The following is a 12,193-nucleotide window of genomic DNA, read 5'->3' as shown; positions in this document are numbered from 1 at the left end:
TGAGACACAGACAAAAAGAGATGGTAGTAATAGTCACAGCGCTCTGCAAAAATCACAGAGTGGGAGTCAACAAAAGGTCCGAGCTCAGCAACATTATCCAAACTGGGAGAGGAGTAACGCACAGGGAAAATGAGACCCCTCTGTCCCCCCCTGCCCCCGAGCCCGCTGTCACTCTCTCTGCCTCTCTGAAGCAAGAGTAGCTTTGCAATTACTGAGCTCCTGTTTGCTGGCCACTTTTATAATTCCTTAAACGCCTCTCAAGCAATTCCAGCTCTGCTGCGGGAGGGAAGAAACATCCCCCCAAAAACAAGCACAACAAAACAAAACAGGGGGAAGGAGGGTGACGAGAGAAAGAAAACCACAAACACCGAACAAATTGACCGGATTAAGTGAACCAATAGCCCAGAGCGAAAGGCAAGACTCTCACCTTGAGCATCTGAGGCTGGTATCTGCTTAGACGAGGAAAACAATTGTCATGCGGTAGAAGGAGCAAAAGCAAAATCTGTAACAACAGCAGCAGCGGCAGAAGTGACAGTAGCAGCAGCATCCTGTCGTGTTACAGCGGCGGCTGAAAGAGGCTGAATCATTACAGAGCAGCAGGTGCTCGCTGTCTGAGCATCACTGCAAACAATATCATTACACAGAGGTTTGAAAGGAAGAGCGATGCCAAGACGGTGGTAACTCCCTTTCTCTCCCCTCCCTCTTTGTCCTTCTTGAGCGCTCATTCACTTTCCTCCTTCCCCCCCGCCCCGCTCCCCCAGCCCCCTCGCAGCCTGCTTCCCTGATGTACAGACTCGCTCCTTCCTCCCCTACCCCACCCCCCGCCCTCTGCAGGGCTGGTCTGAGGGAAATCAGTACACCCAGCAACGCAGGACTGTCAGTGACTTCCTATTTTATCCAATTAGGAGGAATAAAGGCCATCAAATCAAAGGGAGGGAGCGGGCAGGAGTTGCGCGCCCGCCCGCTCCGCCCGCTGCCTCCCTCCAGCCGGAGCGCGGCCAGCGGCGGCGGCCATCGGTGACACGGCCCTCGGGCGAGGACCGGGTGTCGGTGGGAGCTCGTTGGGCTGGACTGGGCTAGCACAGCCTGATATTCGATCTCTCCCAGGGGAAAGACCGCTTTCCAGCAGCAGTTTCTCCCTGCCTGACACCTAGAGACAGCTTTTCTTTCCAAGCCCCTGAATAAGTTTCGTTCACTAGGAATAGCGCCGGGATGCATCTTCGGTCAAGCAGAGGGGAAAAAAAAACCCCAAACCATTCACGTCTCTACAAATTTGCATTTAAGTCATTACAAAGGCGTTTGCATATTTTTTTTTTAATATTCCATTTTCCAACCTCCTTTCCAAAGCCCTCCAAAACCAAAAAAGCAAAGACTTCACACTAAAGCCAGCTCGTGAACATACTTTTCAAGAGCTGGCATACTGCTAGCATATATCCCCACTCTCCCTTAGACTAAAAAAAAGGAAAAAAGAAAGGAAAAAAAAATCAAAGGATTTTATTATTAACAAGGCTTCCACTTTGTTCTTAAATCTGCCTGTCATTCCTCACCTCTACCCATACCTAGCACTAACTCCCATTTCCACCAGTGCAGTGTAATGCAGGGGTAAATCAACAGTGCAGTTAACATAATGAAAGTAAGATTAGAATCAGCTCTATTCCCAGTCTCTTTTGTCTCCCACAGGAAAGTACACCTGTGTAACAATACAGACGTATGTATAAAAGGAGAGGGGTTTTTAACACAATTTCCAGTTCCTTGGACTTTGTGAAAACATTTGCATTGAAGATTTGGCAGCATGAATCCCCCTTTCTCCTTAGTATAAATGGCTGCAGGATGCATAAGGAAACAAAGAATCAAGTGCTACGAATTGCCCTGAACTCATTTTCGCTGGTACCTTAGTCAGGCATCCGAAAGGTAATTTCCTTTGTAGTTACATATTTTGGTAGTGACAAAAAAGACATCTGTCTCTACCCATCTCCTCTCTCTGTCTCCAACTCCCCCACCCCCGCCCCCGACTTTCACGGGAACATTAGTAACATTCACATAAAAAAGGTTTATCAAAATCTCAATGAATCCCGTAGTGTTTTCACAGACTCATGTCAAGGACTAATTGATGGATGTCTGATCACAAAGCTTCCTGTGAGGCTGTAGTAGCCAACTGAAGTAATCACGATGCTACTACATTCAAGTGCCTGGAGAATTTACCTTAAAGCACAGCCAGTGATAACACTCTCTGGAAGAATGTAAAAAGATAAATCATCATACAATCTAGTCTACATTACCACTGAAGTGTCTGGTCCTCAGGTTAATGATGTGATCAGTAACCTCAGACAGAATGAACAGCTTGCATTGCATATTTACATACATGGCTCCTCTTATTACAAAGCACATGTGCAGAGCTGGTAATACTCTGCATGACTGCAGCCTCTTTCAAGTATCTGTAAACCTATTTCAAACAGCAGTAACAACACAGACACTGTAGAAAGGGTAACATCACAGCAGCATTGCCGTGACAGCCGTGGTGGTCTTGTGGGTACAAGTAAACAAGGTTTCTAGGGAAAGGATGTATCTTTTATTAGATTAACTGATAAATCTGGGAAAACCAGACATACTTTCAAACACACAAGTTGCTCCTCAGGTGTGAAGCTGAAGCATCACTCTTCAAAGCAGAGTGCAAGCTGAGAACCAGCTGGGAATATTATCTTCATTGCACAGATGAAATACTGCAGCATCTGAGTGCTTGGCACAAATTTTTAAAAATTACTTGCCTTCTTTATCCATGTCTAATTTTTCAACCTTCCTATTTCCAGTAAGACAATTCTCCCTGCTGATGCTGCTCTGAGCTTGTGTTTAATCCACTGCCCTGTCCACATCTTCCCTGCACTGGCCTTCCAGGCAAACTAGCTGTGTTCAATCTTCCCCTGTAATCCTTTCTGCTCTGCAGCCTATCCACATTCAACTGCTCTCCTTTAAATCGTGTTTCTGCTTTGCTCACATCTTTCTGGTGCTGAGGTGAACAGAAATGCATGTGAAGACCTTGCACCTTCCTTACAGGGCTTGCCATGAAGTTAAACTAATCATCCACAATGCTACATAGCTGGACGGAGAGACAGATTATTATTACTGGTTCAAGACCATGGGCTGCCACATCTGTGTGCACAGTGCCCCGTGAAACCTCAGAGCCTCTTGTCCCAGGAGCACGGTGGGGACACTTGCAGGGGCTCCCCTGAATGTGGTGCATTGCCCCCCTCCTCACCCTGCTGCTGGAGGAGCCCTGAGCTCACAGGAACCAGGGAAGGGCTCTGCCAAACGGGTCTCGCCTGCCTTCCCGAGCCCTCCTGGATAAACAGAGCCAAGATAGCTTCTGCTGCCTCCCTTGATTTTTCTCGCTCTCCTCCACCGGCCAGGGCCCTGCCTGCCTGCACCATCTCCTCCCGGCACGCAGCCACCTCCAGCCCCTCCCGCCGCCTCCACGGCCGCAGCATCTCCGTGGGGCCTGGCTCCCTTCCAGGCTGCAGTACCCTCCTCTGCTGCAGGTCCCTTCCCCCGCGGCACCTCCAGACCTGGCGCGCAGGCTGCCTGCTTCAGCATCATGCAGCCAGCTCTGCTCAGACCTCCTCTTCCTCACGTCCCCCTCCCCAGGGAAGCCTGCAGAGCCGCTTCACCCTCCCAGCCCCGCGGGAGCTGCTGGGTGCTGGGGCTTGCGGCGAGAACAGCAGGGTGGCACCCTGCCTTCGGAGGTGCCTGGCAGCTCCCGTTATTCCTCGGCCAACAAGGGAGAAAGGCAATGCTGAATCATCGGCCAGGCTGCTTCCCTGGCCCCGCTCCACACATGGCCAAAGCCAGGGCCAGGACACAGCCTGCCTGGGATGCTGCAACCCGATACTGCACGGGGCTGGCTCCTCTTGGGATCTTTTGGACAAAAATGCAACCCCACACTCTTTACCACATCTGGGTTGGTAAGGGAGCACATTGCCTTTCGTGCCAGCTCTCGTGGCTGTGGTAAAGGCTGATGGTCTCTCACTTTGGGTCTGAAGATACGACTGTAAACTGAAGGTATGGTTCGCTGGTTTTGGGGTCCTTTCTCTCCCCTTCCCCCCCAAAGCAATGCAGAAATACTTCCCTGCAGCTGCAGTTTTAAGCCTTTTACATTTCTGTAGTGACATGCTAGCACTGGCATGCTGTGCTTAAACATGGGTTCTGGCCCAGGCTGGAGGAGATGAATGCCTTGGAAAAGAGCCAGCAATTGGTTAATAGAAAGGGAGACCCTGGAAGACAACAAGAGGGAGCATGACCTTGGAGGTAACAAAGTTTTACTAGGGTAGCCCATTGGTGGGCAATAGAGAAGGATACGGAAAGAAATTACTTGCCTGTTTGTAATTAGGTTAGGTCCTCGTGCAAAGATTTATTTCTGATTATTATGTGGCTTGGGTCTCTTTGGCTTAGAGGAAAAGGTAGTGTGATTCTACACTAATGAAGCTAATCTGTGACTGAGATTTGGACTCCTGCCATATGTAAGTGACAGGCTGAAACTCAGAGGCTACAAAACTGTAATTTTATTTTGTGGAGTTTTTTTGCAGAGAATCAAGTGTTATTTTGCTAAGTTCCACTCCCAAAAGACTCAAGGAAAGAGACAAAGGCAAAGTCAGCATTAATCTCCAGCCTGTGATGAGGATGAACAAGCTGTATCTGTTCCTCCAGTTTTATGGGTCCTAAAAGAAGGTTGATTTCGTATTACCAAACTGCAGAGGACCATTCTCTCTGGCCAGCTACAAAGATGTGAAGGAAGCTTAAATAGATACATGATCATAACTGACAACATCCTGCAAATTAGAGCAGCAAGTACCATTTAACTCAGCTGACCCTTCAGTCATGCCATAATCAGACCCAAACCTGCTGAAGGTTTTGGAACTTAGGCTTGGTGAGTCATTCTCATGGAAGCCATTGGATTTCAAATATCCATCTGCTTTAAATGAAGTCCCAGTAGTCCACAAAAAGATTGTCTAAGAACTATCTACTTTCTTGCAACTACTGGGACATTAGGAAAGTAAAGTATGTCTTCACAAGCGATTATTCATGGCTCTGCTGGATCACAGCTTACGAAAGGATGCTCAGAGGACCACACATCAGGGCAGGGCAAGTGATCTCCTCCCAGACCACTGCTTTCCTTTAAGAACATGCCAATTCTTCAGAAAGAAGCAAGCAGCAATATGTGGCATCAGCTGCTCCATCATGTGTTTGCCTGCACTCCCTTTTTTACCATACATTGAGAAATTAAAAGCATTGTAACTAAGAAGCTAAAAAGAAAAAAAGTGCATGTTCATTAACAAGAGATTGATGAGGAGGATAAAAGGATCTCTTTTTATTGATTGCAGGCACTTTCTTCAAATTAAATAAGGGCACTACTTAAAGATGGGGGGGTGACCCAAAGCAAGTGAGCAGGCCCAATAAGCAGCATCACTGCCAGCAGTCATGGTGTGGGAAGAGTGGGCTATCACACATGGTGCAAACGATTCATTTATTCCTCTTTTCAGTGCTTCACCAACCTCCCCTCCTTAATCCATCTCCCTTGGATTGATGCCAGCACTCTGTCCCTTTGAGTCCTTCCAAAAGCCTTCACTGAAAACCTAACCTCTCAGCTCAAATGGCACAAGGAGAAAACTTCATTTTGCTTCTATACTGGTCCTGTCACTGGAACTGCAAATGTTAAAATGGACAGGCTGTCACTCGCACACATACACATCACATTTTTCACCTGATGGAAAGCAAACAGGATACATGTGCTAATGCTGTTTGTATGCCCTTTCCCACCACCTTTTTTCCCTTTATTTTTTTTCACATCCAACATCAAACCACAAATGCCACGGGTTCTCATCAATGGCACTGACTCATTCCCCCAGCCTCTGCTCAGTCACAAAACTGGGATGAGCCCTGCCACTGTTCAAGCTAATGATAATTAGCTCTGCCATGTGGTAAAGGAGCATTTAAGAGATGCAAAGACATGTAATAATGTGCTCAGCTAGGCTCTTCTGCCTGAAGGCAGAAGCAGTAGAAGAAAGACAATGTGCAGTTTTCTGGCTTTTTTCAGATCTGGCACCACCTTCACCCCATCACTGGAGTCTCCAGCAGACCTGCTAGGGCAGTCGTGATTGTTTATTTCCACAGTGCGGCAGTGAGCTGGGACAGCATTGTAGTCACAGGGCCCAGGCTTGCTCATTATCTCCCACCCACCTTGGTGCTCAAATGCATCTGCGCACCTGCATTTGAGCCAGTCTATTCACACGGAAGAAATTCCTCGCGGGTGTTCGTGGGACGGTGGCAATACTACTTTGCACAGGCATGGCTGTGCAGGATTTTGTGCTGGCCACCCCTCATATCCACAGTGCCACTGCTGCTGGGGGAGTCACTGGACACTGGTAATTTGAGTAAAGGTCCTGAAAGCCCTGAATCAAGGAATTATCCCTCCTCCATTGACCCCTGGTTAATAAAGTACTTAAACGTGCATGGAGTTAAACAAGTGGTGAAACGCCTTCCTGATTAGAGATGGGCTACATCATACATCTAAGTGCCTTTTTGAATCAGAGCCTAATTCAGGAACTGAAAAGGTATTTTGGAGCTTAGTGCTGTGGTTTCATGATAAACAGTTTGGCAGCAATATCATCCTTTTCCCTGTCTCTCCTTTCTTTTTGCTCTCTCTGTTCTGTCACCTGCACTAATTCAGTAACATTGTTCATGTGGCCAGGCTCCCAACTGGATCAGAGAACTGATTTTTGATGTAAAAATAATTTCTTTTACAATTTTTTTTTTAATGGGTAAGCTTACCAACTAATTCCCAGCCTGACCCCATAAACATACATAGGCTGGAAGAATGGGGACAGGATCATGTTCCAGAGGACAGAAGTTCCTTGACCTTGTCTCCTCACCAAAGACATTGCATAGTGAAACCATGACCCAAGGCCCTTCCTGAATCTAGACTTAACTTAGGCAGAAGCTCCTAGAACATCCCAACAAGATGCCCGTTATCCTGAAAAATCCTGAAAAAACTCTACTTACTACACCTTTCATTTTTTTGGAAAGACAGAATTATTTTTGTACCTGCACATATTCCCAACTGCTGCTGTTTAAAACTTAAGGCATCAAACTGTACTTCACTTTAAAGTGTCATTTTCAAAATTTCAACCACACATGGACTTTTTCATAGAGTAACTCTCTAGCGTATGTATATTCAATAGTTTTGCTACTAGAAAAACAAAGACAAAAAAGTCAAAGACATGGAGACAGCCTACTGCATGGAAGAATTTCTGTATCAATAAATAAATGGGTATTAATGATAGGACATTGACAGATTACTGGCTTAGATTTGTAAAGTATGTCTTACAGTACAGTTATACATTCAGAATCTGCAAGCTTTAGAATTTTGCTTGCAGAAAATGTTATGATTTCAGCTCAAGAGCTGGTTTGCTTAGCAGATTTCTGCAAATACCTCCAAATAATGAATTTAATCTATCTTATCCTAAATCAAGATATTAATTCAATCATACTGGTTGGTTCAGCTCTGGTCATGTCTATACGTAGCCTGATTATGCTCAAGTTAGCAGAATTGAGATATTAGCTGTTTAAAACAGATAAGAATTTTTTAGTATTTATAACTGCAAAAATTCAAACTATAACAAAAGTGACAGCTCTCATCATGCCTCAGAATCCTAGCATCATCAAGGACATTTAATATTTAATATTCTTTCTTAGTGCATTCAGAAAGCCATAGAAGGCATGAATCACCCCTTTGGCATTGGCTGGAAAACGCTGTCAATTTCCAGCAAATAATTAAGAAGAATTCAAATAAGTATGACAAAGGAGATTTTATGTGTAGTCATGAATTTTCAGTAGTCTGATCAAATATGGTTTTATTACATAGCTATGTTTTCAATGCAAACCCCGGTCTGCGTTTTTAAGATGTCTTGTCACGTCCTTCTCACCCCTGCACCCAGGCTCTCTTTGTGCTATATACGGTCTGGCACAAAAGCAAAACTCTCTCCTTTCAGAAATTTGAAGTGAATTAAAATTTGAATTGAAATAAGGTAGTTAACTCTTCTCATACTCAGGACTTTAATGTTCCTGCATCAGGTTGAGTCTTATCAAGAGCAAGAGAGGAAAACAGCAGAGAGGAAACTCCAAAACCTTAAAGAAATCTATCTGCTGTACTCCTATTTCATTGATGCAGTTCAAAGCTACAGAGCAGACTCTGCTGCTCCAGACACTGAGCAGATCTTTACACCAGGGTAAAATGGGTTCATTGTAACTTGCTTGCATTTAATACATGGGCATGCACAGCACAGGGCAATATGGGCCATTGCTGCTGGATGGTCTAAAAGCACTAGTGCAGCTTTGGAAACGCTCCTTTCTGCAAGACGTTGGACAGCCTAGAAATGGAGCATAGGAGGCAGTGACAGAGCAAAAACAGGTTTTTGAAGCCCACAACAGGACAGAGAAAGGCAGGTAAATGGAGCCTTGCTACAGAACCCAGATATTTCTAATCTCCACTACTGGCAACAACAGTATGTGACAGAGTGTTTACGCACTCATATGTGTATCAGAATGAGTTCACAGTAATGATCACTTCATTGGGTGAATGCATTATTCCTGCAGCATTTCCTGCATTCAAACTGCAGGCCATGTCCACCGGGGATGCCTTACGTCTGCCTGTGTTTCAGCACAGAGGCTGTGGAGTGGCAACAGGACTACAAAAAGGGGGTGGAGGGGCCAGACTGTCTTTTTCCTTCTTCTTGAGAGTGCCTAAGGAATAAACGCATTTACTCTGAAAGAGTATTTGAAAGGGTGGGCCAGACAGGCAGGGCTGAGGTCACCTTGTATCCCGTGTTCCCAGCCAAGCTCATCCAAATTACCATCCAGAGAAAAAGTCAAATAAAACAGAGCTGTCCTCATGTACACCACTGTAGGTATGTTACGCCTGTGGTGGGAAGGGTGGCCGTGATGGTGGGGAAGGGAAACGAGCACCTACAGGCTGCAAGAAAGAGAAAAGAGGCACTCAGAGGCCTTGGCTTGTACACACATGGACGAGGTGAATTGTGTCCCTAAATCTCTTTCTGATCAGGGCCACAGTTTGAAGCCAGACCCTATAAAACTCTAACCATTCCTTCAGACATTGACTACTGCAAGATGGGGCCAAATTTCTTCCCAGTGTGGGCAAGATTTCAGCCTGCTCAGCCACAGCAGTAGTGAAGATCTAATACCTGCTTTCACTTGAGGGATGCCTTGCTCTTGCTCAAAAATTCCCTGCATACTGCTTAACTGCCGCTTAACTCCAATTAAATTAAAAGCTGCCAAAGGGCAACAAGTCCACTCTGTGTTTCTAATTTCACACTAAACCCTGTGTCCTTCCTGCAGGGTTTTCAATAAAGGAACTGTATTTTAACAACTTTGCACATGCTAGAGGAGAAAACAAGGATGTGACCAAAATAGATGTGATTCTCAAGGCACAAGCTCCGCAGGGCAAAGCCCAAGCTCCCCAGGGCAGACCAGGCTGACACACATGCTCATGGGCATGACGTTGTTTCTACTTATTCCAGAAGCCTGAAGCTCAGCTAAGGAAGGGAAAGGCAGGGTGTCTTGAATTTTGAACTCCTGTCGCCCCAAAGAGCGAAGATGGTGCTCCTGCCTCACTGATCAATTTGAAATGATTCTCTGGAGGCCTTGTTAATAACACTTGAAAAATACGTGAAATTCTGTATATCACATTCCTTTCCTTCATTAGGCATCAGTTCATGGTTTCATCAGGAAAGCAGCCCTGCTCAGCTGCACAGAAATCACTCTTTGAGGCTGCCCTGAAGGACACAAAATGCCTACATTTAACCACGTGAATGGAAAAATAAAAAAGGATAAAGTTTTGGCCTCAGTTGCTGAGTAACACTACACAGTGCAAGTGTAAGCAGATGATACACTTCCCCTTCTAACCTAGACCGCTTAAGAAGTGCTAGTGTTATCCCAATAGTGACTATTAGGGTTAGACATGGGCTAATTAAAAACCTATGCAGCTGAGGTCTACTCAGCATTAATGATTAGTTGTAGCTGTTTCCACCACCTTCCACCCTCCACCTCCATCTCCTTTCTTCCTCTTACAAAAGAAAAAATCCTTGTGCACGTATGTAATTACAGGAAACATAATGCATTATTAATGTGGCCGCAGCAGACAGAAAGTTCAGGTTTACTGCTCACCAGCACAGAGGTAAGTTGTAGCTACTGGCAACAGTCAGCTTGCTGGTGCATTAGGTAATGAGAGAGTTTCCAAGAGTGCCAACTAAAGTGGCTAAGTAATACCAGCTATTTGGAAAAGCACAGAAGCTGGGAGGAGTGATGGGTCTGAATCTATCACACAGACAGGCAACTGTGGACAACCTGTAGGAATTATTCCAGGAACAATTAACTTGTGACAATAAGGTTGTGCATTTTCTTTGATCCATGAATGTGATTATGTTCAAATGCAATTACACAATTTGGAAGTCTCCAGAGGACGGACAGAGAGGAAACAGGTACAGATAGCAGCATGAGACAAAGCACCCCAAAGAAAGGTCTTTACCAAGCCCTTTCCCGCTGTGAAAGAACACAGTGTTCACAGTGAGCTGGAAAAATCCCCACACATGTCCTGTGATTTCAAGGAATATCAGACAAGTCAGGCCAGAAGTGCTCATTTCCTGGCACACTGAACAATGATCTATCATTACAGACATGTATCTGTCAAGCTGGTATCTGCACACGCATGCTGTAGAAATACTTTTCAGATTTCATTTTCCAGTTATCCTGGACAGCATATTATTCTGCACACAAATACAGATACATAGCCAGAACCCCTGAAATGAAGGCTTAGAACAGCAGAAAAATACAGCGTGACTTGAACAAGTAATAAATTTATGGATTAGATACATGGATTAAAGTTACAGAAATTAATTCAGACCTGCTCCCTCAGCAGGATGCATTTGTGCAGTCTCAACCCAAGTCACATTTTGTTTTTTCCCCTCCTCAAGGGGTTCCTTTTTTTGTACAAAGTTTGTAACTCCTCAATACAATGCCTAAAATGTAAAAATCGTAAAAAGCAGCAAGGAGCTGTCCTAAAGCTGAAGAGTCAGAAACCTCTCCCACACACCGCTGACATGTCTCACGGATGCGAGGGATCTGCCAAAGAAACGCAAGTAGTCTTCCTTCCTAATAGGCCAGAGGGAAGAAGCCTGGTCTGCAGCCAGAGCCAAAGGGCTAGAACGAAATTTGGCATGCACGACGTTAAGCTTCATTGTCCCAGGTTACTTGTACGTTACTGAACAATAGCTGCAAGAGGGTTGTCACAACATCTACCATTCAGGTTGCGGCACCCCACTTCACCCTGCTGACCGCGAGCCCTCCGTAGCAGCGTCTTGCCGATAAGGAGCTACTGTTTCTTCTTCCCACCAGTTGGGCACAATTGGGATTCGGGTAAAAACCACTGCGGTCCTCCCTTTGAAGATGACTTCCTCTGGTTTGAGTGGCAACAGTTAACTATAACCTTTTCAGCTACCCATGGCAGTTGACTATTTCCCTACTGCAGACAGGCTTTTTAATACCCCTGTGGGGAACTGTACTCAGATGACACAGAGAAATCCTTTGGTAATTATTCAGGCTAATCCTGTTAGGAAAGAAAGGCTTTCAATTGCTAAAGCAACAAAAAAACCTTTCAGAGAAGGAACCCACCACTTCAAATTAAATCAACGCCCCCTTCCAGCCCAGGATAACCTGATTATTATTGTACATAAGGAAAGTTGTGTTAACTGAAATAAAAAACGGTTTAACATTTTAAGAAGTTTTATGTAAAAATTTAAAAAACGTATTTGAAATGCCTACAAATTCAAAAGATAGCACTCTGCTTTCCTGAGCATATTTTATTTGCACTTTACTAGACCACAGTTACAGTTGCGTATTTTCCAAGTAAGAGACAGATTTTTACAGATTGTGCATAGTTTTATAAGGATTTTACCTATGGTCCAAATTTATGCTACAAGAGAGGATAAAATTTCCCCAGATTTGTTTTTATTTTAAAAATGCTGCGGTAACATGACAGTGGTAGAGTTAACTCTTTCATGTGCTCATCAGAAATTCAGCTAGAGTGTTTAAAATGACAGTAACTTGATTTATTGAGCAATAAGAGGAATTA

At 44.9% G+C, this 12,193-nt stretch overlaps 2 protein-coding genes across 8 annotated transcripts in view; both read right to left on the bottom strand.

Annotated features, from left to right (window-relative positions):
* NRG1 (neuregulin 1) overlaps positions 1 to 12,193 on the bottom strand; it is a 181,531-nt gene that overhangs the window by 102,741 nt on the left and 66,597 nt on the right. The gene's annotated exons all lie outside the window — the stretch shown is intronic.
* LOC142402595 (uncharacterized) lies at positions 386 to 547 on the bottom strand. Its single transcript, XM_075488205.1, has one exon. It carries the CDS (start codon positions 545 to 547, stop codon positions 386 to 388), a length of 162 nt encoding a protein of 53 aa, XP_075344320.1.

The sequence above is a fragment of the Mycteria americana genome, chromosome Z (genome assembly GCF_035582795.1).
Source record: "Mycteria americana isolate JAX WOST 10 ecotype Jacksonville Zoo and Gardens chromosome Z, USCA_MyAme_1.0, whole genome shotgun sequence".
Classification (NCBI taxonomy): Eukaryota; Metazoa; Chordata; class Aves; order Ciconiiformes; family Ciconiidae; genus Mycteria; species Mycteria americana.
Note: the sequence above shows the minus strand (reverse complement) of the source record. Positions and strands in the feature narration are given on the sequence as shown.